Source organism: Pseudovirgaria hyperparasitica (assembly GCF_010093815.1).
Source record: "Pseudovirgaria hyperparasitica strain CBS 121739 unplaced genomic scaffold EJ05scaffold_13, whole genome shotgun sequence".
Taxonomy (NCBI): Eukaryota; Fungi; Ascomycota; class Dothideomycetes; order Acrospermales; family Acrospermaceae; genus Pseudovirgaria; species Pseudovirgaria hyperparasitica.
The window spans coordinates 840,523-866,544 of NW_022985561.1; the positions used below are offsets into that span (position 1 = coordinate 840,523).

Sequence of the window (26,022 nt, forward strand, 5' to 3'; positions counted from 1 at the left end):
GCATGTGAGTCCCGACCATCTCTTGGGCCTTGCGATCCACTATAGAGGAGAGACCCGAGTGGCTTGCTGCTCTACTCCACGATGCCATCACAACCCATTCCACCAAACCGTCTTCGCAACCTCAAACTCTCCCTTCAGATCTGCCTTTGCACTGCTATCGCCCACAAGCACATCAAACACGCCCTTCTCCATGATCCACGCATCTCTCTCCTCGTCCCACCAGCTCGCCGCATACTTCTTCTGCATCTCCACCGTGACCTCTTTGCTCTCGCCCGGTTCCAAGTCCAGCTTTGCGAAGCCTTTGAGCTCCTTCACCGGCCTGCCGACACCAGACTCGCGCTGCGAGACGTATACCTGCACCACCTGCGCGCCCTTGCACGCGCCTGTGTTCTCCACATCAACCGTCGCCGTAAGGGTCGTGCCGTCATCAACGACTTTGAGGCCAGACATGTTGAACGTGGTGTAGCTTAGGCCATGCCCAAAGGGGAACAGAACGTCGCGCTTTATCTTCTCGTAGAACCTGTATCCGACATAGACGTCCTCGCCGTACAAGGCGCGGCCACGCTCACTCTTGTAGTTCAAGAACGCTGGGTTGTCCTCGTTGCGGATGGGGAAGCTGAGCGGTAGTTTCCCGCTCGGACACACTTTTCCAAAGAGGACGTCGGCGATTGCGTTGCCTGTCTCGTTTCCGCCGTACCAGGCCTGCATGAGTGCAGGTACGGAGTCGATCCACGGCATGGATACTGGCGTGCCGGATTGCATTACGACGGCGGTGCGTGGATTGGCTTTGCTGACGGCGGCGATGAGATCATTGAGTGTGCCGGGCAGATCCATATGTGGTCTATCATATCCTTCAGACTCAAATTCGGAGTTGAGACCAGCGCAGATGATGACTTGATCGACTTCCTTTGCAAGAGCTACGGCTTTGGCGATATTTGTTTGGGAATCACTAATGGCAAGACCGCCGAGACGGATGCCGCCGCTGGCCATGACTGTTGCGCCTTTGCGCTTCACCGTTTGAGTGATGCTGGATCCCCATTGCAAGAGGAGGCTATACGTCTGGCCGCCTTTGAGGTGCTTTACACCTCTCTCTTCCTCTGTGCCGGCGGAGAAAAAGTTCTCGCCGATACGCTGGTGCGTGGCATTATCGACGACTAGCTCGCCGTCGACATAGAGTTTTGCGGTGCCGCAGACGGCAACACCAAATTCGAAGTCGCAATCTTCCTCCACAGTGATAGTGCCCTCGAGGTCCATGTAGAAGAGATCTGGATTGACCTTGGGATGGTAGTAGTCTGCGAGTAGCATAACAAGGTTGTCAATGTGGATCTCGTCGACAAGGTTGCGAACGGAGCTCGACGGTGGTTCATTGTAGACCTTGCCAATCATGCCGACTTGCCCGTCCTTTGTTCTGGTCTCAGGGGCAAGTTGTGGTAGATTCTTATAGGCAATAGCGCCAAGTGTGTATTTGACGTCCTTGGCCTGAGCCGTGATGCCCTCGAAAGGTGTTCGTGCATAGTAAGGAAGAAGGGATGCGGAGCCACCACCAGAATATGTTGCAACTTTAGCATTAGGACCAATGACGGCGATTGTCTTTGCTGGGTCAAATGGCAAGACATTGTCGTTGTTTTTGCATAGTACGATGCCGGCAGCAGCAGTGTCTCGTAGGCGTTCCGCAGTCTCTGGCGAATCTATGGTAGTTTCCGGTGCATTTTCTGGTATGTTGAGCTTGCCAACACGATTGACCAGATTTAAAACGTTTCGAACACGCTCGTCGATCAGATGACTGGCAAGTTGTCCGCAACGGATCGCAATGTGGACGTTCTCTTTGCGGACGACTGGCGGACCAGGCATCTCCAAATCAAGTCCTGCTTTGATCGACTGTGTCGCAGTATAAGTACCGAACCTAGATGGCTGTCAGGGGAATCCAGTGGTAGCAGTTTGCGGAACGTACCAGTCACTCATGACAAGCCCGTTGAAACCCCATTCTTTGCGCAAAATATCCGTCAGTAGCTTGGGACTTTCACTGACATGAGTATCGTTTACTTTGTTATATGCCGTCATGTAGCATAGTGGTTTTGCATCGCGCTGCGCGATCTGAAACGGCATCAAGTAGATCTCTCGCAACGCACGTTCAGTCAAGATGGAGTTGACAGCTTGTCGTTCATCTTCTTGGTCGTTACAAACAAAGTGTTTTACCGTAGCGGCCACGCCTGTGGACTGAATTCCAGTGACAGTTGCGGCAGTCATAGCACCAGCTAGATACGGATCTTCACTGAAGCTTTCAAACCCGCGCCCTCCAAGCGGCGAACGTTGCATATTCGTTGTCGGACCAAGAATGACATGAGCCCCCTTGGCAATGGCTTCTTTCCCTTGAAGCTGGCCACCGGACTTGATCAAAGCTGTGTCCCATGTAGCGGCAAGGCCAGTGCCACATGGGAAGCATGCAGCCGGTACGCCTTTAAAGAAGCGAGTGCCTCTCACGCCATTGGGACCATCTGATGTACGTAGTGACGGGATCTTCAGTCGAGGAATGCCCTTGGTGTGCCAAAAGTCGATTCCTGAGAGTCATATCAGGAAGTGCGGCGTGACAGTAGAAGGCTGTAAGCTGGTACCTGATAAGAGACTGATTTTCTCATCCAAATCCAATTCTTCCAACAACGCCTCTACGTCAAGTTCCTTGAAGGTCGTGTCAACGTTACTCATTTTGAAGGCTCCACGTGAAGAAGCGCAATACACGATCTCAAGATTTCTTTTCCAGGCATCACTGGAGCGGGTCTTGACAGACTTTATGTATGCAAGATCGTCATAGGTAACATAGTACTCACTACCTGATACGGCAGTCGTGACCCGCCGGACGCAACTGCAAGAACAACACGATAGATTGCCGCCCTAGCGTCAACATACCGGGCCGACACTCCGCCATACTGAGCACGACACGATAAGGGGTTAATTCAATCCAAGTGAATTTAGCTGTCGTGCGGCGAAAGGTAGTTGGATATGAAGCTCTTGATTGGCTACGTACTTGATACTAGCGGGGATTCGTGGTAGAACATCGGTATCAGCGGCCGATCAGCGGCCCATCAGGGTCGATTTATATGGGACATCGCCCAGCATTGTTGCGTTCAATCTCGCGTGCGACTCACGTATGAGGGGTATGACCGGGATCCTGACGCTGCTATGTCGATATCGGCTAAATGTTCGTATAAAAGCTGTGGTGGAGCGGACCATACTCTAATATCTGTATGCAGACGCAAAAGAGCGTACGTTTACATATTGCCGTACATCAACAATCATGCAGTAATTAGTGACAGTCCGTAGGCCTTTCCAAAGTCTGGGAGGCAAGTTTCCTGCAAATCATGAAGGTTTTTTGTGGTCTCATTGAGCGCTATCTCGAAGGATTGCTGAGATTCTGCTAGCAATTTGTTCTCCGCTATTGGGCCGTTGGCATGTTTCTCTTACTGTGAATGGAAAACTACATAGCGATATGTGCAGCAATGCAGATGGCCACCTGGAGTACGAATGGTGGCGCGTATGAAGGGGCTGGTCATTCGGCCTGATTCGTTCCTTTACAGGTAGATGCATTGGCCCTTTTCTCAGATTATGTCCAGTGTGCTCCATAATTTACCTGAAAACAACCATGTGCATACCGAATCGATCCTCTCGTATGGCTTTGACTTGGTTCCACTATTATGGCCGTGGCTGAAAACGAGCAGAAAGGCGGCCAATATTAGATCTGTCTATTAGCCGGAGTTTACCAAGCTTCACTAGCTTCATTCGGTACTGATTCCGCACGTCCCCCACACACATCACTCGTTTCGCCGAAGTCTTGCCAACAGCTCCAATCATTGCACTTCTAACATCTTAGCCTTCGCCAGACATGTCCGAGAATGTTGGTCTCTCCACCCCTCGGGGCAGTGGGACATCCGGCTACGTCCAGCGGAACTTGTCGCATCTGAAGCCGCGCGATAATGGCGCGCCGTACCCCAAAGATCGCGATGAGTACAAGTTCAGACAGCGACAACCGAATAAAGAAATCATCGAGCACGAGGAACGGCTCAAACTTGAGAACGAAGTGCTCAAATATCGGGACGAGCTCGAAGAAAAGTTAGAGACAGGTGACGACGCGTAAGTTTATGCCTATCGTGTCCACAGCATAGACACTAACAGCAGAAGGGACTTGACCGAGGATGTGATCGAAGAGAAAGTTGATGCTTATAGGAAGAAGCTAGAGAGCGACAGGGTGAATTCCAAGAGCTCAAAAACAACGGCAAAGGGTCTCAAGAGTCATCAAGTACACGAACTAGGCCAGGCTAAGATCCAGGAGATGGAAAACATGCGCAAAGCCTTGAAGATCCGGGACGATTATGAAGAGGGCGGTCACTGGAAGGAGAAAGAGGAAAGACTGCGTGAACGAGGGGACCGCGAAGAGGAGCAGCGTAGTAAGAATGGTCGTTGAAGTGCGTTACAACTTGTGTCTCTTCTTCCCGCTCGCTAGAGCTGCAAATTCTTTTTGCGGGATACCCTCGAGATGTCTCTCCATGCCACCAAGTACCTCATGCACCGCCAAACGATCATGCTCATCCAACCCTGGCTTACGGATCAGCTTCTTAATCTTCAACATGCTGTCGGCATTTAAATTCTCGCCCAATCGATCATTCACCTCCGCCAGTACCTGTTCGTTGAACTTGTCGGTGTCCTTGTTGGTATCGAATATCTTGTTCACGAAGCCGCAGTGTAGCAGTTCCTCGGCGGTGATCTTCTTGCTCATGATCAGAGCTTCGTTAGCCTTTGATATGCCCATCCTTTCCACAAATGCGCGCGCCGCGTTTCCTTCGGATATAAGTCCCAGCGAGGTGAAGGGTGTCAGAATGTATGCCTCAGGAGTGCAATAGACGAAATCTGAAAATGCGGTCAAGGTTGCAGTCATCCCTACAGCTGGACCATTCAGGGCTGTAATAAGGATTTTCGGGTGTGAATAAAAGGCATGAGTGGTATGAAGGTTCATAGTTGTAAAGCCCTGTAGGTAGTGAAGCCGTCGAGTCTGTTCCGGTTCATTCTCTGACGGATAGCTGATCCGAGAGATATCAGCACCCCTGTTAAGCAGGTCAGTACTATCTGATAAATCGCAAGGTTGAAATACATACGCCGAGAAGAAACGACCTTTTGCCGCGAGAAGGGTGATGAAGATGTCATCGCGAGCTGCAATCTCATGCAACAAACAAGCTATACGAAAGTAGAGCGCATGTGACAATGCGTTCAGCTTTTTGGGCAGATTCAGTGTAATGATTGCAATCTTTCCGCGATACTCGATGGTCACAGCCTCGTCGTCAGGAATCTGGCTTGCCATCTTGTGAAGGCTGCAGAAAGCTTCTAAGTCGTTACATGGAGCACGTTCTTGTAACTTTATCCACGGGTAGACGTTCAGTAGTAACCAACCTAGCCCCTTGAACTCAATCTAGCCTCGGCTTCTACCCCACAGTGCCCACACCGGCTTCCATCCATGCCGTCGTAGGTCTGGTCAGTTTTCCCGGAGAAATCCCAGAGTCTTGGCTTGAATGGCGTAAAGGAAAGAAGTTGTTTGTATTGCGCGGTTGCGGTACTTCCCAGTTCAATTGACGACGACCTCGGCACCAATCTTCACTTCTTCGCCAGCAAGCAAAATGGGTGGACCAAATTTAGAAGTCTTCAAGGTAAGCATCTGCATCCACTCGCCGAGTGTCCAAACTGTACTGACCAAAGTCTAGTTCGCCATGTACATATCTTTCCCAATCGGCATCATGTATTATTTCGGTACCAATCTTGATGGTTCGCTTCTATATCCGCTACCAGGCATATCTGTATTGACCACAAGTAGGACGTTTCAAAGTCGATAACTTCTGGCCGTCACAAGAGCAAACGTACAAGATCCCCTTCGAGAGAGAGGAGATAGATAAGGAGCTCGCAAGACTAAAAGCAAAGAGACTCAAGATCAGAGACGAGCGATTAGCGCAGGAAGCAAGGGCGAAAGAGCTAGCCGAAGCACAAGGTCTACGCACGCAAGACCAGGAGTCAAGTTGAAGAATTTCGCCTCCGAATGTAATGACAATAGTCCTGCATAGTGGGAAACATTGGCGTTCATGGTTTTGTCAGGGAAAAGGGCAAACGGGGAGTAGACCGCACTTCTGCGGCTCTATGTACAGTACTGTATATATCTACACTTTTTGCTGAATGCATTAATCAACCGCATTCACTGGCGGGCTTCCTTTTAGGCATCTGTCACCTGCTCTTGCTCGTTAGTGTACAGTCGTTGGAAACCATGTTCGTAACTCAATTTCTCTGTGAACTGTTCCCATTGCTGCAGTTGATATGCTGTTCTTGTAGCGTTCACCAACGTATCACTCTTTGGTGTCCACAATACCTCCACAGATTCTACTTCAGCCTGCAGAGACGCAGCTAACGCTGTTGCGACCGCCTTGGTTTCTGTAGCTTCTGTGTATACGACGATGGAGTCTGCCTCATCCTCAACGTCTAGGGCACCAGCTTCGAGTGCAGCTTCCAGAACGTACTCCTCCGTGAGATTAGGCCTCTTTTTGAACTCGATGCGACCCTTCCTCTCGAAGAGGTATAAAATAGAGGCTATGCTACCACCATGGTCTTTGATTATCGTTTTCACATCTTGCACCGTCCTGTTTTTATTGTCTGTTTCGCACTCAACAATAACGGCCACATCGCCAGGAAATAGAGCCTCGATATCGACTGAGGTCAGGGGTTTCCCGCTGGACGATACTCCTTGACCTCGCGCAATCGCAGATTCTATGAAGTCTTTCGGGAGGCCTTGTTTCTTAGCCGCTGCGATCGCATTGGCCAATTGTAGGTTCGAAGTCGGATCTGGGCCGTAGACTAAAACCTTGATGAGCTGAGTCTTCGATAGTGAGTGGTGATGAAATACATTTTGAGGCTGCAGTTATAAGTCGACTAAGTGGCTGCCGTGCTTTACTCTTCCGTGCATCTGTCTGAGCTTTGTCGTGTTTTATTTTGGACCACCTACTGTGGCCAGAATAGAACGTGCATGTCGTCCGGAAGGCACGTATTTGATGGGATGCGTAGCGTATGTAAGGAGCATCTGAGCACCTGAGAGCACGTAGAGTATGATTGATGCGCATCAGCGGTTGTTCGAAATTGTTATTTAGAGAGGTGTGATCTATACTATGTCTTCTGCTCGTCCTGATCAAACTAAAAGTATCAAAAGGGCCCGTGCGTTCACCTCCGTATCCTCCGCAAGCTTGCCCGCACGAGTGAACAAGCATCCCTACAGGCCGCTTGTTGTTGCTGAGACCAGCATATTGGCCGCTACGAGCATGTCAATCATAATCTGAAATCTTACCACAATATCAAGGGACTTTTGCATCCACTATGTCGGAGCAACCATCAGCGAATGGTGACAGCTCTTACCCTGAACTCGACGTGACCAAGCTGCATTCTCTCCCCTCTGAACAGCAAGACCTCTTCCTCCTCACATTTACGACCGATCTCGCTAGACATGTCTCTGAACTAGATGCTGATGGCGCCTCAGCCCAGCAGATATACGTCAAGAAAGAGCTATCAAAAGTCATCAACCTGTCCGCACCCCCTCTCAATCGAGTTGTACGAAACAATCTTGGGCATACGTTTGCTCATGTCTTGGGAAAGGGCGATCGAAAACTGCTCGTCGAAAGTATCAACGAGCTGGTGGCTATCCTGAGCGCTGGTGGTAAGACAGAAAGGGATTTGCGGAGCAAGCAGACAGCGGCACATTGCCTTGGATGTGTTTACGAAGCAGCTGGCGATAGCGCAATACACCTTGCGACCTTGGCTGTAACCTCTCTACTTCGATTGCTCAAGACTGCGCAAGGTCATACCGGTCTTAGGGGTGTCACCTTCAAGGCTCTTGGGAAGATATACAAAGGCATTGGCAAATCCGCCGACGAGTCCGCCGTACGCGATGTCTTCAAGCAAGCGAGGAATGCTGCCTCTAGTGAAAAGTCTCAATTCGTCCAGGCCAGTGCTTGCTACTGCTTGGAGCAGCTGTTTCGATGCAATACCTACCTGGACAACTCGGGAGATTTTGAGAAGCTGCAAAGCGCCCTTTGGAAAGCCTTCGACAGTAGGTCTCCACACGTGCGGCATTGTGCAGCTGCCTGTCTAAGCGCAGTCCTGGCGAAGAGCTACTCTGAAAATCCATCAAAGGACGCCGTACCCAAAGTCAAGAAACCAAAGAAGTCGAAGAAGAAGACTGATCTAGATGGCGATGAAGGTAGCATAGAACGGCCCGAGTCACCAGGGCCAACGAAAGATGTAACACAATTGTCTTTCAGCATTGGTGATATCCTGCGGAACTTGTCCTCGACGTACTGTAAGCCGGCAACTACCAATCGCGCGCGCGCAGGCATAGCGATATGCTACCTGAAAACTTTGCGAGAACTTGGATCTGGTATCGTGGAAACCAAGTATGGCGAGATAGCCTCGCATTTTCTTGTTGATCTTTTGAGCTTCCCTAGTATAATTTATTCTCGGCATCGCTTCTTAATCACACGCAAGTTCGTCCGAACCATACTAGAGGCTGTCATTGGGCGACAAGTTCTGGGAGAAACAGGACAGTTGAACGCCGCAAAATACCTCGTAAATGCTATCCTGAAAGACTATCCCCAGGCTTTGAAGGAGCGACAAGAGCCATCGAAGCAGACTCTAACAGGCACGCTCAGTGCCTTGGCCTCGTTACTGAACTCGCTTGGCGCTGCAGCGAGTGGGATTGCAGAGCTGTGTCGTGAGGCGTTACTGCAAGTCCTTCAACATCCTAGCTACACTGTGCAAATTCATGCTTCAGCCTGCTTGCGAGCGTTCGTTCTGGCATGCCCACAACAACTTTTACCATCGGTCACGATATGTATGAATAGCGTCAACCGTGAACTCAACCTTCTCGCTGGTCCGAGGCAGTCGCCGAGACGCTGTGTCGGGTTTGCGAATGGTTTGTCTGCCGTCTTGAGTACTTCTACCTTACAGCCACTCTATGGTTCTGTAGATGTTAATTCCCGAGTCTTGTCGCAAGCAACGACTCTGCTCAAGTCGAGTGGAAGTTCCGATCTCAAGATATCAAGTACACAAATCCAAGTTGCCTGGATCCTCATTGGCGGACTGATGACACTTGGGCCCAGTTTTGTCAAGATTCATCTTTCACAGCTGCTGCTTCTATGGAAGAATGCCTTGCCGAAACCACTAAACAAGGACAACATGGTACAGCGAAACCTTCTCGAGTTGAGCTTCTTAGCACATGTGAGAGAATGTGCCCTGGGGTCCATTCTCACCTTTCTTGAGTTCAATAGCCGTATATTGACTGTTGATGTCACAAAGAGATTAGCGACTATGCTTCAAAACAGCACGATGTTTCTCAACAGTCTTCCATCGAAGAAAACAACGGAGGACAGCTCCCAGAGGTTGTCACCAGCTCTTCAGCTCCAGGATTTTGATCTTATGGTGCGGCGACGAGTACTACAATGCTACACAAAATTAGTTGGCTTGAATCCAACGGGAAGCAGTGAGGGACTGATACAAACCAACCTATTACCTTTTGCAGTATCATGCTTTGCAGATCCCGATGCGTATACTCCGAGCTCGCTCAGTACCTCTCTGTCTAGCTCTGCAGGAACTTTCGAGAGCCTATGGGATATATCGGATAATTGCGGTTTCGGGGTCTCGGGAATGGTTCGTGGATTCAACATAAAGCCTCTCCCCGGGCAGCACGAGACAAAGTTTTCAGATCATTGGGCCAGCAGGGCCGATATAGAGGCTGAGATAGACCAAACGGTAGGCCTATGCAAATTCAGTCTGCAAACATATCTAATCATCCATCTAGCTCCTGTCTCCGATCTGTAGCGCCCGTGAACATGACTCTGTCACACTTTATGTAGGAACTGCCGACAGGCCTGTTGAACTCCCTGAGCCGCCTTCTACCGAAGTCGTGAACTCTGCTATCTGTCTGTTTGCTATCACTCTACCTCAGCAGAGCGCGAAAATCCAGGAGAGCATACTCGAACAGATATCCTCCTTTCTCTCCGCTGGCAGTCTCCAACGGGACCCGGCTCGGAAAGCTGCGATCACGGTCAATATCGCACTCGGCATACTTTCTGCATTGAAGGTTGCCGTAAAAGAGACACAGTCAGCCCCTGGCGACCTAAAAGGTCCCGCCGTAGAAAAGCTTCTACAGGAATTCTTACATGTAAGCTAAAAGACCTTTGTCTGCCTGCTATGTTCTCATATTCCTCAGGTATTCATTGTACACCCCGATCAATACACACGGAATGTTGCTTGCGAGGCGCTGGGACGCCTTTGTAGCAGCTCTGGTACAGCATTTACAACGAACGAGGTCAACTATTTGGTCGATCAGATTGTTTCTAATCGTGAACCGCATGTGCGCGCTGGTTGTGCGATTGCGCTAGGTTCTATCCACTCTCAGCTTGGGGGCATGGCCGCCGGATATCATCTCAAAAATATCCTCGGTATACTGATGTCCCTCGCAAGTGATCCTCACCCTACAGTTCACTTCTGGGCTCTGGACAGTCTCTCCAGAGTGGCTGACTCAGCCGGCCTCAGTTTTTCCGGGTACGTCTCGAGCAGTCTGGGTATGTTAGCTCAGCTTTATGTTGCCGATACGCATAACGAGGAAGGCTCATCCCTAGCGGGGTCGAATCTGGAGATCGATCTTCCTTCTCAAGCCGCCATTGCTCGCTGCATCGACAGCATCATCAATGTCTTGGGGCCGGACCTACAGGATATGTCGAAAGCCCGAGACATGATAATGAATATAATTTACCTTTTCCAGCAAGAAAGTGATAGTTTGGTATGTTTCGAAGGCCAGCGATGCCAAGAGCACTTGTCACTCTATGCCCCGGGATATATGGACTTCAAGGCTTATGTGCTTTCACTCCAAGAATCTTTATCATCCGACTCAATACCTCTGAGAGACATGGCTGTTGACGGGTTGCACAATCTGATGAGGCGGAATGCCACTGAAGTTTTCAAAACGGCTGATCCTGGTCTTGACGAGCAACTCTGGACTATCCTGAATCAGGATACCGATCACAAAAGCGTTCGCAGCATTATCAGCAACTGGCTTGATCAAACAGCTCTGACTGAGACTGCGCTATGGGTACAACGATGCCACACTATCCTCTTCAAAATCGTAAGAAAGGAAGAAAAATCTAAAATACAGTCAGCGAAGCCGGCAGAAGGTGTCCCAGATCTACAGGATGAAGAAGTTGCTGGCTTCGCTGCAGCTGCTAATGCTCCATCAGAAGAGCCCAATGCTACCGGGGCTGCGTCTCAGGAGTCATTGAAGTGGCAGGTCCGAACTTTTGCGATGCAGTGTCTGTTAGAATTGCTTCGTGTCGTCTCAAAAGACGCTACCAATAACGAGGACTCGCCTGCTGCACTGGCTTTGCAGCATAAGGTTGCAGACATCATCCGGGTAGCATTTTCAGCCTCCACGGCTGGTGTCGTGCAGCTACGCATACAGGGCCTGAAGATTGTAGAGCAGGTCTTGAAGATGTTTGGCAAGACTCTGGATCCCGACTTTCCCGAAGCCACTCTCCTGGAACAGTACCAAGCTCAGATTGGGTCTGCTCTTACCCCGGCGTTTGCGGCAGATTCATCCCCTGAGCTTGCAGCTGAAGCGGTGAATGTATGCGCAAGCTTTATTGCAACTGGCATCGTCACTGATGTCGACCGAATGGGCAGAATCCTGAAGCTTCTGGTTGCCGCTTTGGAGAACTTTGCTGAAGAGTCCGAGACTGCAGCCATTGGTGATCTAAAGGGTCTCAGCTCCAATGCCCAAGTCATGGTGAAGATGTCGGTCTTCTCGGCTTGGGCTGAATTACAAATTGCAAGCGCTGATCAGAAGTACTTGGTTGATGTTGTCAAGCCCCATATTGTAAAACTTACACCCCTGTGGCTAGCTTCACTGCGAGAGTATGCTCGGTTACGTTTCGAGCCTGACATCTCTACATCCACTGGTGGACCGTCTATGTCAGGCAATCTTGACACCATATATGCTGCCCTGAATCGGGAGACTCTATTGAAGGTATGTTGTCGCCAACCCTGGTTTGGTTACTTTTTCTGAATCTTTCCAGTTCTATCAACAGGCGTGGCTCAATCTCGTGGATGCGATCGCAAGTCTTATCGATGAGGACAGTGAATTCGTCTTCGACGCCCTAGATGGAAAGACCGAAGCCACTCCGGGTGAATCAAAGGATAAGGCTATTGATATCAATTATCGAGACGAACCAGTCGCATTCTTCTTTGTTTTGTTTGGTCTCGCCTTCGAAGCACTTGTTGGGAGGTCAAGCGACCAACAAGCATCGAAGTCGCAAATAATCGAGATTCTCCAAGCCATCAAGAAGATACTAAGGCCTTCCGTCTCCGGCCATGCAATATATCAAGAGGTTATTTTTTCCGAAACCATGGACTTGATGGACAGACTTGTCCTAACAGAGGGTCTGAGTGTTCAGTCGGTTATCGTTGATATCGCAAGAAATCTTTGTATCGGGCATCCGTCCGCACGAAAAGGCGCAAGGTATGCACTGGTTCGGGACGATTCGGCAATCGACTGACATTGCGTAGTGCTGCACATGCTGAAGAGAATCTCTCGGACGATATCGATCAGCTTTTTGAACTTACAAGAATCATCGTCCTCGTGATTACTGGTCTGCTTCCAAACCTCGCCGATAGCCAGAGCAAACGTATGTTTATATGCATACCCAACCTTGCACACTCTTACTAATAGATATAGCTCGCTCAGTATTAAGTGACGAGGCTGTGGAGCTGCTCGGTCTCGCACTTTCCGCATTAGCTGACGCAGCAGACGTATTCCCTACAATCATCAAAACCGATTTACATGCATGCATACTTCACATATTCACGACGATACTCGGCACCGGATCATGTCAAGCAGTTGTTGTGCCGCAGTCCCTCCCGATTCTGAAGCGATTCTTAGGCAGTCTTATAAAAGTCGGTCCTCAGCAGATTGAAGAAACGAAGACTCAATTGCGTACCATGCTCAACCGGTTCCTTGCAATACTCAAAAATGCACAGAAGCGGGAGTCTGAAGCTGCGCTTCCGTGTGAGAAGAACACCCTTCTTGCGCTTACGATTGTGTTGAGTTCAATTTGTCCGCTCATGGACGCACAAGATCATTTGATCAAACAGATTATTGACTGCCTTGGCGACTGTCTCGGCAATAGACTTACCAGTCTAGTTGCAGCGAACTGTTGCCGGTCGCTCCTCCTATTACCAAAGAAAAGTTCGGTCGAATCTGCGATCGCAGCTCATCTCATACCCCACATCCTAGCCTTCCTGTCGATTCCGTCAGACGTCGAAGGCCTCGATGCAATACGGCCTATTATCACACAAACACTTACCTCGTTCGTACCAACACTGCAACGAGCACAAATAACAAGTGCACTGGCTCTAGTTCTGCCGACATTACTCGCTCGGGCTAGCAAGGAGGGCGAGGGCACATACAAAGAAACTGCGAGTCGATTGCTCGAGCTTGCTGGATCTGTACAGGCTGAATTCCGAGGCGTGGTTGGAGGCTTCAGCGCCGAACAGCGGTCTTTTATGGAAGAGGTCATAAAGGCAGGAGGATCAAAGACTGGTGGCCAGCAACATGTTCGAAGAAATGAAGAGTCCAACGAGCCTTCGATCGCACTGAAGATGAACTTTGGGTCGTAGGATACAGCAGATGTGCTATAATATAGATACGAAAACCGTCAGAGGTACCAGCAATAATATTGCAGACCCATGATGGAGTCGCGCAGTTCTTTCTGAGAAGAGTTCAGGCAGACATTATGTCCTGAGGCCAACATTATGCCTTACAAATACCCCGCACAGGCAGGAGGCTATAGCTCCAATTACCCCGCCGATCGAGGGGTTAACGCATTCACTGGGACCCAGGAATTGAAATGAAGCTTCTCCCTGTTGAAGCCTATTACCTCAAGTGCTCATTGGTAGTTTCGCTCAGTATTTGGTGGTCGACATTGTGACATCGAATGAGATGATTCCATAGCAGAAGACTTTTTGACTACCCAAGTAGGCTACGGCTCAATGTGGAAGAGTATCAATCCATCATCAGAATACATCCGCAGGGGGGCTATGAAGGTGACGAGCCATGGGGAGCTACAGATCATTAGGCGTGATTGCGTGCTCGACACCGGGCATGATGAATGTTGTTCACAATGATGGACCAAACAAATTCGACTGTGTTGCATTGCCGAGATCGCGCAGTAATGGGAGGATGGTCCATTGAGGGAGAAGTTTGATGGTCCATCAAGGTCGGTCGTACGGGGCACAATAAAGACCCTGTGCTGTCTACGTCCCACTTGCCCTAAGAGCCTGCTCTTTCGTCTCATACACACAATCACAGCCCATCTCAACCTCTTGTCGACATGGGTGAACCACTCTCACAACACTTTGAAACGCTGCAGCTACATGCTGGGTAGGCTTACACTCTCTTTGGGAGCGAATTGAGATACAGTGACGCTGATATCCTTGCAGCCATTCGCCAGACACAGCTACCAATTCACGCGCAGTTCCGATCTACGCGACGACGTCTTTCGTCTTCAATGACTCCGCTCATGGAGCTCGCCTTTTCGGCCTAAAGGAGTTTGGCAATATCTACAGTCGTATCATGAACGTGAGTGCAAAAAGCCCTATCAATGTGTAGCTTCGATTGCCACCTACTGACCGAGCGAATCGTTGCATAGCCTACTGTCGATGTGTTCGAACAACGCATTGCAGCCCTCGAAGGCGGCGTAGCAGCTGTCGCAGCCTCGTCCGGACAAGCGGCACAGTTCATGACCTTCGCTGCTCTTGCTCAGGTCGGTGACAACATTGTTTCCACCACCAACCTCTACGGCGGCACATACAACCAGCTCAAGGTATTACTACCAAGACTGGGCATCAAGACGAAGTTCGTCAATGGAGACAAGCCCGAGGACTTCAAGGCTGCTATCGACGACCACACCAAGGCCATCTACATTGAGAGCATTGGTAACCCCAAGTACAACATTCCAGACTTTGAGAAAATTGCAGAAATTGCTCACGCAGCCGGAGTACCAGTGGTGGTATGTATTAGCTGCTAATAGACGTTTATCAGTGCTAATGGTGTATGGTAGGTGGACAACACGTTCGGTGCTGGAGGCTTCTACGTTCAGCCAATCAAGCACGGAGCTGACATCGTGATTCACTCAGCGACCAAGTGGATCGGTGGGCATGGAACGACCATCGGCGGTATCGTTGTAGACAGCGGCAAGTTCGACTGGGGAAAGAACGCAAAGCGCTTCCCGCAATTCAATGACCCAGCCGAAGGCTACCATGGCCTGAAGTTCTACGACACATTCGGGCCCATCACATTCGCAATCCGGCTCCGTGTTGAGATTCTGCGTGACTTGGGCGCCTGCCTGAGCCCCTTCTCGGCACAGCAGCTCCTCATTGGTATCGAGAGCTTGAGCTTGAGGGCCGAGAGAATTGCCTCGAACGCCTTGACTCTTGCGCAATGGCTCGAAGCAAACGAGAACGTCTCCTGGGTCTCGTATCCAGGTCTTTCAAGCCATGCGTCAAACGGGCTTGCGAAGCAATACTTGAAGAGAGGATTCGGTGGTGTGTTGTCCTTTGGCGTCAAGGGCGGTGCTACAGCCGGAAGCCAGATCGTAGACAACTTCAAGCTGATCTCGAACCTGGCAAAGTAAGTCTGCTGTGTAGTGAGTGGTATGCTGGGTGCGCGCTAATGATGTTTGTAGCGTTGGTGATGCCAAAACTCTTGCCATTCACCCCTGGACAACGACCCACGAACAGCTGTCGGACGAAGAGAAGATCAACAGTGGCGTGACCGAAGATCTGATCCGCATCTCGGTCGGATACGAACACATCGACGACATCAAGGCTGATTTTACTCAGTCGTTCGCAGCGTCGGCCACGAAGCCAGGCGAGAGCGGTGCAGCTGGCAACGCAGAGGCTGGCAAGAAGGCAGAAGGCGATGCTGCGCTGGCGGGATCTGTGTAGACTAATTAGTGACGACTTCTGGTGGGCTAATACCAAAAACGAATCGATAAGATGAAGCTGTAATAATCACTTATGGCCAAGTGCAGACAGTGAAGCCGTGACTCGTGACGTTGACTTATTATTATTACCGGGGCAAAGCACATGGGCCGAAAGCCAAAAGCCGAGACTAAACCCCACAGAGTTCCAGCTCCGGCCCGCGCCACTGCAGCGCCTCAAGGAAATTCCCCGCATGTGAAAAGCGAAAAGTGTAAAGTAGAGAGAACCAAGAACAATGAATCCATGTTTACAACCGTCAACTGTTACACACTGCCGCGGTTCCCCTGTCTTCCAAGCGTGACAACCATGCGCGTCTCATTCGTTCATGGGTGCGAGTCTGGGCAAGATACTCGAGCTCGGGAAGCAGTCAATACTCAGCCAAACACACTCACGGGGGCGCCGGCGTCTGAAGCAGAACAACCGAGGCATCTGACCGCAGCCAACACACTCACTCGACGCACCACTTAATCTACACATTGTCATGTCATCCTCACCGAAGCCATACCAATCTACGCAAGACTGACTCTCTTCACCTTCTCCTCTTTCTCTTCCTCTCTCGCCCTCTGTCCACATACATACATATCAACTCATCTCCAACCAAGTCGCGCGCCTGTTCACCCACTCGTGGATCTCTCATCTCACCGTTCTACTAATATACTACTGCATGCGCTGAGCTGCAGACCTTCTTCGTTACATATATCCTCACCTTGCGCGCGTTCTCTCCCTCCAGCTCTAAGCTTCAGCTTCAGCTTCGCATCTGTCACTATATCGATTGCGACACAGTGATCGTGAGTCGGCTCCGGACCTGAAAAGGCGTTAAAAGCAAATATACAGCTGCACAAGCACGCACAACTTAAGGAACCGCTGGCTAACATTGCTCGCGACTGCAGCAATTCTGGCCTTCACTGTCCACTTCAGCCCTAAACGCTGCATTCGAGTATTTGTTCCGGCTACCGACGCGGGTACTTTTGCATCATCTTGCGCTGTAGCTTGCATAGTCTCCACTTCGACCTTGAACCCTCCGACCTGCGATCGCCCATACACTTCGGAGAATTAAGCACTCTACTCTACCCCGATGGCTCCTCCGACGTTCTTGGCGATAGAGAAGGCGAAGGAGGCGCGTGTGCCTCCTGCGCCTGGAAAGCCGCAGAGTGTCACAGTGCCAGGCACGGAAAAGCCCGGCTATAGCCCCATATACCGTCATCACAGATTCACAAATGGTTTGCTGACGACCTTTGACCCTGCGGTATGATGCATGTGCGCCGATCCGGAGTATGCAGCGCTAATCGTGGGTTCGCAGATTGTGAATATGCACGATGCATTCGAGAATGCCGGTACGTGCCTCTCTCCATAATATCGATGGCTGTGATCCCAAACTAACGGTACACTAGCGAATCGTGTTCCGCGCAGCAGATGCCTCGGCAGCAGAGCGTGGGATCCCGTCAAGAAGGTTTTCGGGCCATACACCTGGGAGACTTATCAAACAGTTCAGAAAAGACGGCGTGATTTCGGATCCGGCTTGGTCGACCTCCTCGCTGCAGAAGGACATGTTGGCGAGAAGTTTGGAATCGGGCTGTGGTGTCAGAATCGACCAGAATGGCAAATAACAGGTTTGTCTGTGCTTGTCATGTGTATGCGACCATCCTGACAGTGTCTGTAGATCTTGCGGCGTTGTCTCAGAATCTCTTCACTGTGTCCCTCTACGACACCCTTGGTCCCGACACGACCGAGTACATCATCAACCATGCACAGCTCCCGCTAGTCGCCACATCCGTAAACCATATCACAGCTCTTCTCAAACTAAAGCCGCGGTTACCAACGCTGAAAATCATTGTATCGCTCGATGTGCTCAGCTCTGGCGAGCTTCCCGGAGAGTCGAAACTGGATGTTCTGAACTCAATGGCCAGTGAGCTGGGCGTCAAGATCTTCGACATCAAGCAAGTCGAGGCGCTCGGAGAGAAGAACCCTAAGCCATACAGGATCCCGTCGCCTGAGGACCCTGTAACCATCAATTACACATCTGGAACCACCGGAAACCCCAAGGGCGTGCTTCTCACCCACAAAGCAGCTGTTGCAGCCACGTGCTCGAGTTTCATGGTCACCCAGTCCGGCAACGATGACATTATATGCTCATTTCTGCCCCTGGCCCATATCTACCAGCGACTTGGTGAGAACACAGCACTCTGGGGAGGTGCGGCAATCGGCTACTTCCATGGCAACATCGTCGAGCTCGTTGACGATCTCAAACTCCTCCGCCCAACCGCTTTCTCCGGCGTGCCTCGTCTCTTTAACCGCTTCGGTGGTGCGATCAAAGAGGCCACCATCGAAGCTCCCGGCTTCCGCGGCAAGTTGTCCCGTCGAGCCATTGACACCAAGCTCGCCAGCATGGCGCGCAAAGACAAGCCCACCAACAAACACTTCCTGTACGACCGCATCTGGTCGAAGAAAGTCTCTGCTGCCCTTGGCCTCGAGCGCTGCCACACGGTCGTCTCTGGCTCTGCACCCATCGACCCATCTCTTCAACAACTGCTTCGCGCCGTCTTCGCCAACAACTTCGTACAAGGCTACGGCCTAACGGAATCCTATGCCGTCTCGCTCGTCCAGATGGAAGGCGATTACACAGCCTCAAACTGCGGCTGCGTGATGCCGACGATCGAGGCGCGCCTGCGCGACGTGCCCGACATGGAGTACCTCTCGACCGACAAGCCGCACGCGCGCGGCGAGCTCCTCCTCCGCGGCACCTCGCTCTTCACCGAGTACTACAAGAACCCAGAGGAAACGGCCAAGGCCGTCGACGCAGACGGCTGGTTCCACACCGGCGACATCTGCGCCGTCGACGAGATCGGCCGCTTCCGCATCATCGACCGCGTCAAGAACGTGCTCAAGCTCGCCCAGGGCGAGTACATCTCTCCCGAGCGCATCGAGAACGTCTACCTCGCAAACTGCTCCTGGCTGGCTACCGCGTACGTCCACGGCGACAGCCACCAGGCCTTCCTCGTCGCCATCTTCGGCATCATGCCGGAGAGCTTCGCCGCCTTTGCAGGCAAGGTGCTCGGCACCACAATCGACCCGACGGACATTGCCGCGCTCAAGGAAGCCGCGCTCAACAAGAAAGTAGAACGGGCCGCGCACGCTGAACTCGAACAAGTAGCGCGCAAGAATAAATTCAACAGCTGGGAGCGCGTTAAAGGCCTGAGGATGTTTGTCGAGCCCTTTACGGTCGAGAATCAGCTGTTGACGCCGACGTGAGTTTCACATCCCTACCCCCGCTCTTTTCCCATTCATGCGCGATTTAAATAACGTCGCGCGTCTATTTAAATACATACATCCGTGCCATCATGAATGCGCTAACACTACATTTCCCCACAGGCTCAAACTCAAGCGTCCCCAAACGGCAAAAATGTACCGCGACACGCTCGATCAGCTCTATGAAGAGGCGCTTGCTGAGGAGGCGGCTAGTAAGCCCAAGGCTAGGCTGTAGGGTTTTTTTTGTATATATGTTTGTGTTTGTGTATACACATATGTACATGCGTTTGCGTTTGCGTTGCGTTACATATATGACAGATACAGATACAGATACAGATACCATGGCTATTACCTACCCGTCCGTTTTGTACGCGGATGAATATATATATTTTTTATACATATACTTGTATATGGGCTTGCATGGTGAACGGAGAGGAAGATGATGAAGGTGGAGCGCGCGTAGCGATGGGGGATGAGGAGTGCGAGATAAGAGGTGTCTTTTATGGTGTTTGTGTGAAGTGAGAAGTGAGAAGGAGCAGTCAGGCAAGCAAAGGCGAGTAACGCAAGTAATGAATGGGTTTTATATACATATAATTAGGTATTTTACGTACTTTGTATACTTTACGCATTTATGCATTTACGCATTTACGCATTTACGCATGCGGTACTAGAATGGATTTCTGGTCTGTCTGGTCTGTCTAATCCCAGCACGAAATACACAGACGGACATTCAGAATCATTTCGACAAGATACCACACGCAGACAGAGTGCAATCGGCACAGTACCATCAACAATGAACAGCTATCCGTACTCTTTGACTCGGACTGGAATCGCAGTCTGATACACACTTAGTATAACTGCATAGTCAGGGCGAGCACTGTGATATGAACGATCCGGATGTCTTTGAATTGTACTGAATCGCGACTACTGCTTACAGCAATACATTTCAACACCAACACGCTCCTACGCCAACTACAACTTGCTACACCAACGCAACTCCTCACACCACACCACACCACACCGCAACACCTCGCTAAGCAGACAATTTTCTCGCCGGGTTTACTTTGATACATCGTTCATCATCATCGTCGTCGTCTTCATCAACATCGTTCATCTCTCATCACCACCATCGTTCATCGTCACCACTTCAAAACCCCAAATCCACAACTCCCCGAAAACGAAACAACACGCTTAACTCTTCATCCCCGCGACCATCTTCCCCGCCAAACACCCGGCATGTGTATGGCCCACCCCATCACCCACCTCCCTCCTATGATCATGACTCCACTTAACCCCCCTCATCTGATCCTCATTCCGCCTCCTGCGCAAATCCCGCTTAAACCTCGTCACACTCGCCGGCTCCTTGGGAGGCAGCATATCGAAGCTCTCGCCAAAGACAGCAGCCGCATGGGCAATCGCCCTGGCATGAATAATAAAGGCCTCGGTGTTGAGATTATCGATCGTGTCGCCGGCCTGGTGGTAGTTTGCGTCATAAGGGGCGCCGGCGACGCCGCCGAAGAGGGCAACTTCGGCTTCGGTCTTGAGCTGTTCGGCGCCCGTGAATGTGCCCCCGGAGGGCACTCCGAAATCGATAAAGGCGGCGTAGTCGGAGCGGCCGGAAAACTCGGTCGGGACGGAATTGTAAGGGGTGAAGTAGGTTTCGAGGAAGTGCTCGAGCTCGGCGGAGCCGCGCGGGCCGGTGAGGTTGAAGGCGCTGCCGTCGCCGTCGTAGATGCCGTGGATGAAGTTTGGGGAGGCGATCATGTCGAAGTTGAGGTAGGCGCGGATTTGGGCCAGGGCGTCGGCGGAGAGGTGTTCGACGTAGTAGGTTGAGCCGACGAGGCCGACTTCTTCGGCGCTCCAGAAACCGAAGCGGATGGCGTTGGTGGTCTGGTAGGCGGCGAGTTGCTTTGCAACTTCGATGAGGGCGACGGTGCCGGAGCCGTCGTCGTTAATGCCGGGACCTGGGGGCACGGAGTCGGTGTGGGCGCCAAACATGAGGACGCTGTCTTTGTTGCCGCATTTTGTCGTTGCGAGCACGTTGTCCGAAGTCACGTCGGTGATGGTCGTTTCGACATCGAGGTGCGCGATGACCTCGGTGCCACTGTTGATTACTTGGACTAGGGCTGTGCCATTGTTGTTTGAGGTCCCGACGGTTGGTACGTATGGGCCTGTTGGTCTGGGTGCGGAGCCCAAGGTGCCACTCAGGGGCGCGTCGCCGGGAACGTTGTCATAGATGAGAGCACCAATCGCGCCAGCTGCTCCAGCGAGGGAAGATTTGAGCCCGAACTCGCATGTCCCGCGGGAGATAAGAGCAATGTTTCCTGCAACTGCGGCTGGATAATCTTCCTATTTTGGCCACATGAGTGGAATGATCATGGGGTTGGAATCACAGCATACTTACGGGAGTACATCCTAGGTTGCTTACAACAACCAGGGGTGCAGTTACATCGCCGCTGGCCGAGAATTGGAGCTCGCCAGCATTCCACTCGACATTGTCAACCGTGATTCGATAACTACCCTCTTCTTGGATAGTCGTGGTGAAGGGCTGTCTTTCTATGTCGTATGCCCCTGTTGCTTCGAGTTCGGAGATAATGTAGTCGACAGTTGCGACGTGACCGGGACTCCCTGCAACACGATTTCTTGCTTCCGTGGCATAGGCAAAGTCTTGGAGCTTCTGGGAGCGTGGCAGAAGGTTCTCGAGCTTGATTGACTCCTGTAGTGCGAGCTGCAGATTGCCAGTCAGATCCTGCAGAAGATGGCAGAGGGCAAAGGAAAAATATACTCACATCGTCTACTTGTGGCTTGTAGTCGCACGTAGCTCTAGCGGCAGTTGTGAATCCACTCACAGCGAGTCCCAATTGGCGAATCTTCATATTGCAGATACCTGTGTATTCGAAAAGCTTCCCAAAGCAACAAACAGCTATCCTCCCACATATCCCACAGGGAGCAGCAAGCTATTTAAGCATGGCAAGCTTGAGACCCTTGAAATAGTTATATGAGAAGCATCTCAGGCTCGAGTCAGACAATTAGCCAAGCTCCACGAGAGCACAGCAGATCATATTGCGAAAACAGTGGTCCGAGAAAGCTGACGACGAATAGCTGCCAGTGTCGTACCGCCTGAATTGGCAGGTTTGAAGGCGGATCCAAGGAAACTGCATAATAGCAAGCCCTAACTCAGCCGCAACTTCGTTTCGGACGTAATTGGAGCATCGGCTTCTGCTGGTTCTCTCGCAGTTGCAATTGCTTACATGGGTTTGCTCTGCATCATCGGCTCCGTGGCGGACAGCCAAGAAGCCAAGAACCTCCGGCGCACAGTCCGAATGGCCGGCGGGATGGCGCTGCGACCGAAGAGGGCAGGAGCAAGAACCGCCTTTCTTGGACCTGGCATTAGAGATAAACGTCTGCGGGGGGCCGGGGCGGATCAGGATAATCTACATAGAAAGTGGCGTCGAATGCTGGAAACATGGGAACAAGGTTCGTTTCCTCCCGATGAGGATGCTCGCTTGGAAAGGTAACCGTAGGACTTGAGAATGTTGAGAGACATAGTTCATGTGGCCTGCCGTACGTGTTCGATTTGATTTCAGCTCATCATTGCTGTAGTGTAACGCCTTGTGCTCTGAGGGGAGGATCGTCTTGAGGCACGCGATCAGGGGCTCTTGGCTGCAAATCGGGGGCCCCAAGAAGAGATAAGAGATAGACCCCTCATGTGATGTGACTTATCCCTGCGAGTGATGGCGAGCTGATGTAATAGCCTATTGAGAGCGATGCAAAGTCTTGGTCAGGCGTGTGCGTTCAGGCAAAATGCAATATTAGTTGTAGCAAGGAAGGATGTATTGTCGTTGGAGCCATTCTGAGAGCAATCGTTCAGGTCACGTGCTAGACAAAGTATGTGAATATTACGATCTTTGAGTCGTAGCTGTCCTGTGGATACTGGTCTTCGGAGACGGAGGATTATGGCGTTGATACTTACATTACAGCCTCCGCTGCTGCGAAGGACCGACCTGGAAAAGTACACATTTAGCACTTATGGACCTGGCGTACATCACCTATGTCCTGTCGTTGTTGTTGTTCGGAAGAAGCCCTCTCATCTACAGTTTGATTCATATATTCCCTAATGCCGTAGCGAAGTAGATGTAGCATGTATATCAGGATACAGACCCAGCATGACGTACATGACGCTGCTATGTGCAGACCGAAAGTTGCTATTATCTACTACACCATTCCAGTCGAAGGGTCAGTATAGTGTGCAGACTGTAGTACGAGCAATTTTTATATGGTCCCATAGAACGCTTCAGTCATCTCCCTCATATTACCTACTCTCATGACCGATGTAGAAAGAGATGCGCCATGATTCTGGGAGCAGACTTTGTTTAGGAAGTATGGAGGGTTGATACGTTGCTCGGAGATTCGTGAGTTTGAACAATGCTCATACCAAGGTATTGTTCAAGACTTGATACCTGATTGCATAGCCCTTCCTCCCTGATTCCACAGGCAACTTGTGTTCGAAATCATTCCCTGTATCACGTGCATCAGGCACCCAGAGTGGCCTTCAAAAGAAGGCAAACAGAATCTCACCGGCACTCGCCAAGCTGGCAGACGCTTCCAGAGAGCCATAAAAATCGGGAGGCGGAGGGGGATAACTGTCTGACCGGTCAGTATCGCCATGGCCCAAGTCCGTTTCTTTCACTTCTCCCCGAGTTGCAATCCTTTTAGCCATACGAGGCAACATCCAACACCAGAAACTGTTAACTAGATACCTCTCAAGCTCTCGTACGAGATCAAAGACATCATGTCAGTACACGTGATGCAGACTGCCTTTATGTAACGTTACTCACAACCCTGCCAGGTGTACTACAACCGAGACCGTATTGTCTTGTCCACGATGTGCGCCTTTCATGTGTTCTTCCCTGTAGCTCGAGAACTGATATGCCTGTGCCTAGGCCATACACAAGGTATCACAGTCGCAAGTCGGTTTAAAATGTGTCATTACCAGGTTCAGCAGCGGTACGGCTGTCCAGGACATGGTATACGCATTATTCCAGTCCGATCGGTGGGTGTGACATGTCGCAAGAAGCTGTGATGATACGCTGACGTCGGTAGGATTATTGCTCTGACTGTTACCAGAGTCATCGATACTGGCGGCGGACATATGACCATTGGCCGACTACAACTCGCAAGCGCATTGCATGGTAGCTAAGCGACAATTTATGAGCACGATTATCCACCGGGTGCCTTGCTGATCTGTATTTATCTAATGGAACTGTCAGAATGTGTCGGGCTGAAAATAATCAACTGGCCCAAGGTTCAAACAATGTGTGTATGATCTGTGGAGTTATTCCGTATTCATAATGGTTCTTCTGTATGATATCGAACGTGGTATCTCATGATAAATCTCGACTGCGCATAGCGCACTGATACCATAAAAGTCTGCATGCAATGTACACCGACTGAACCGCCTTCGACGCCGTTGCGCCGTCCATGCAGAAAAAGAATTAGCAACATCCACCCATCATACCTTTAGACTTATGATTGTCGTTCAACTTGACGGTCCCTTTGCCGCCACCACCAGCTCCTGGTCCTTTGACGCCGCTTCTCCTATCATTCAAGTCGTATTTGCCGGCTTCTATGTTCTGGTATATCCGTTCCGCAACCTCCAAGAACGCTCTTTCAACTCCTTCGCCAGACTTAGCTGAAGTCTCGACGTATCGCAAGACTTCGTGTTGCCGACACCATGCCTCAGCCTCCTCAACTGTCACCTGTCGCTTGTTGGCTTCATCTGTCCGCGATGGGTCGCTCTTGTCGGCAGGCGAAGATGGTGAGACTGTCGATGCGGTGGCAAGATCTGACTTGTTACCTACGAGTATGATGATGATTCCTTCCTCGGCGATATGTCGTAGATCATTCAACCATGATGTAGCCGAAAGAAACGTTTGACGTCGAGTGATATCGAAGACAAGCAGGGCACCGGATGCTCCACGAAAATACGAGCGTGTTATCGACTTGTACGTCTCTTGTCCGGCAGTATCCCATAATGATAACTTCATATGTTTCTGTGGTCCGTTCTGTTTGGTGCTTTGGCCATTTGGAGTAGGATCATTTATGCCGAGGGTTAGGGATGCCGGAGGTCCAACAGGAACAATTCGTGATCCAAACTCGACTCCAATTGTCACGTCGTGGTGTGGAGAGAAGCGTCCTTCACAAAGTCGCACTGTAAGCTGCCCATCATACTTATGTTAGTGGACGTGACGTGCTGCGAAATCAGGGGATCTTACACTTGACTTGCCAGCACCCGAGTCTCCAAGCGAAACAATCTTCGCTATGTAGTCCCATGGTTGTGCCATAATAGCCAGGAGTATGAATCGCTCGAACGATGACACGTACAGAGGACACCGGTTTTTTGGTACTTCGGAAGCTCTCCAGGGGCGGTGTATCGGTGGTGATCACAGGGACAGGGACCGGTTGGTTGCAGTAGTTAGCTAGCTTCAACGGTATCTGTCTGAGCTTAGACCGGTCGAGATGGACAGACGCGGGGGTACGTACCTGTACCTGATGCTCCAAGTACGACAAGGGGCTCGAGGGTGGGAAGAGTGCAGGACGGAGATTTGTTTGGAGGAGAGACGAGGCGTTGTCGGAGAGTTCGTGATGCAAACAGAGATATTAGCTAGAAGC

General features: G+C 50.9%; 10 protein-coding genes across 10 annotated transcripts; 5 read left to right on the plus strand and 5 right to left on the minus strand.

Annotated features, from left to right (window-relative positions):
• Window positions 1–87: 87 nt before the first annotated feature.
• On the minus strand, window positions 88–2,703 carry EJ05DRAFT_532794 (beta-glucosidase; the record flags this gene model as incomplete). Its single annotated transcript, XM_033749094.1, has 3 exons — window positions 88–1,903; window positions 1,952–2,558; window positions 2,613–2,703. 3 exons carry the CDS (start codon window positions 2,701–2,703, stop codon window positions 88–90), a joined length of 2,514 nt encoding a protein of 837 aa, XP_033598042.1.
• Window positions 2,704–3,818: 1,115 nt separating this feature from the next.
• Window positions 3,819–4,456, plus strand: EJ05DRAFT_540289 (uncharacterized protein; the record flags this gene model as incomplete). Its single annotated transcript, XM_033749592.1, has 2 exons — window positions 3,819–4,125; window positions 4,168–4,456. The coding sequence occupies exons 1-2, from the start codon at window positions 3,878–3,880 to the stop codon at window positions 4,454–4,456; spliced, it is 537 nt and encodes a 178-aa protein (XP_033598043.1). The 5' UTR covers window positions 3,819–3,877.
• Window positions 4,296–5,428, minus strand: EJ05DRAFT_107003 (d3,d2-enoyl-CoA isomerase-like protein). Its single transcript, XM_033738981.1, has 2 exons — window positions 5,145–5,428; window positions 4,296–5,093 (listed from the first exon to the last, which is right to left on the minus strand). The coding sequence occupies exons 1-2, from the start codon at window positions 5,345–5,347 to the stop codon at window positions 4,463–4,465; spliced, it is 834 nt and encodes a 277-aa protein (XP_033598044.1). The 5' UTR covers window positions 5,348–5,428; the 3' UTR covers window positions 4,296–4,462.
• Window positions 5,429–5,443: 15 nt separating this feature from the next.
• EJ05DRAFT_478567 (uncharacterized protein) lies at window positions 5,444–6,247 on the plus strand. The gene is made up of 3 exons (XM_033744485.1): window positions 5,444–5,690; window positions 5,745–5,805; window positions 5,855–6,247. The coding sequence occupies exons 1-3, from the start codon at window positions 5,661–5,663 to the stop codon at window positions 6,055–6,057; spliced, it is 294 nt and encodes a 97-aa protein (XP_033598045.1). The 5' UTR covers window positions 5,444–5,660; the 3' UTR covers window positions 6,058–6,247.
• On the minus strand, window positions 5,745–7,176 carry EJ05DRAFT_478568 (YebC-like protein). The gene is made up of 3 exons (XM_033744486.1): window positions 6,929–7,176; window positions 5,855–6,879; window positions 5,745–5,805 (listed from the first exon to the last, which is right to left on the minus strand). Exons 1-2 carry the CDS (start codon window positions 7,140–7,142, stop codon window positions 6,245–6,247), a joined length of 849 nt encoding a protein of 282 aa, XP_033598046.1. The 5' UTR covers window positions 7,143–7,176; the 3' UTR covers window positions 5,745–5,805; window positions 5,855–6,244.
• Window positions 7,177–7,392: 216 nt separating this feature from the next.
• EJ05DRAFT_488339 (HEAT repeat protein-like protein) lies at window positions 7,393–13,740 on the plus strand (the record flags this gene model as incomplete). Its single annotated transcript, XM_033745701.1, has 6 exons — window positions 7,393–9,819; window positions 9,869–10,231; window positions 10,280–12,091; window positions 12,141–12,583; window positions 12,631–12,749; window positions 12,800–13,740. 6 exons carry the CDS (start codon window positions 7,393–7,395, stop codon window positions 13,738–13,740), a joined length of 6,105 nt encoding a protein of 2,034 aa, XP_033598047.1.
• Window positions 13,741–14,453: 713 nt separating this feature from the next.
• Window positions 14,454–16,068, plus strand: EJ05DRAFT_503056 (uncharacterized protein; the record flags this gene model as incomplete). The annotated part of the gene is made up of 5 exons (XM_033747359.1): window positions 14,454–14,503; window positions 14,563–14,701; window positions 14,772–15,131; window positions 15,183–15,751; window positions 15,807–16,068. 5 exons carry the CDS (start codon window positions 14,454–14,456, stop codon window positions 16,066–16,068), a joined length of 1,380 nt encoding a protein of 459 aa, XP_033598048.1.
• Window positions 16,069–17,179: 1,111 nt separating this feature from the next.
• EJ05DRAFT_488341 (acetyl-CoA synthetase-like protein) lies at window positions 17,180–19,585 on the plus strand (the record flags this gene model as incomplete). Its single annotated transcript, XM_033745702.1, has 5 exons — window positions 17,180–17,350; window positions 17,405–17,438; window positions 17,496–17,714; window positions 17,765–19,349; window positions 19,474–19,585. The coding sequence occupies 5 exons, from the start codon at window positions 17,180–17,182 to the stop codon at window positions 19,583–19,585; spliced, it is 2,121 nt and encodes a 706-aa protein (XP_033598049.1).
• An 894-nt stretch (window positions 19,586–20,479) lies between these two features.
• Window positions 20,480–22,413, minus strand: EJ05DRAFT_107291 (peptidase M28). Its single transcript, XM_033738982.1, has 3 exons — window positions 22,140–22,413; window positions 21,755–22,078; window positions 20,480–21,699 (listed from the first exon to the last, which is right to left on the minus strand). The coding sequence occupies exons 1-3, from the start codon at window positions 22,224–22,226 to the stop codon at window positions 20,542–20,544; spliced, it is 1,569 nt and encodes a 522-aa protein (XP_033598050.1). The 5' UTR covers window positions 22,227–22,413; the 3' UTR covers window positions 20,480–20,541.
• Window positions 22,414–24,845: 2,432 nt separating this feature from the next.
• EJ05DRAFT_503060 (ras-domain-containing protein) lies at window positions 24,846–25,694 on the minus strand (the record flags this gene model as incomplete). Its single annotated transcript, XM_033747360.1, has 2 exons — window positions 24,846–25,568; window positions 25,626–25,694. The coding sequence occupies 2 exons, from the start codon at window positions 25,692–25,694 to the stop codon at window positions 24,846–24,848; spliced, it is 792 nt and encodes a 263-aa protein (XP_033598051.1).
• Between the last annotated feature and the right edge of the window lie 328 nt (window positions 25,695–26,022).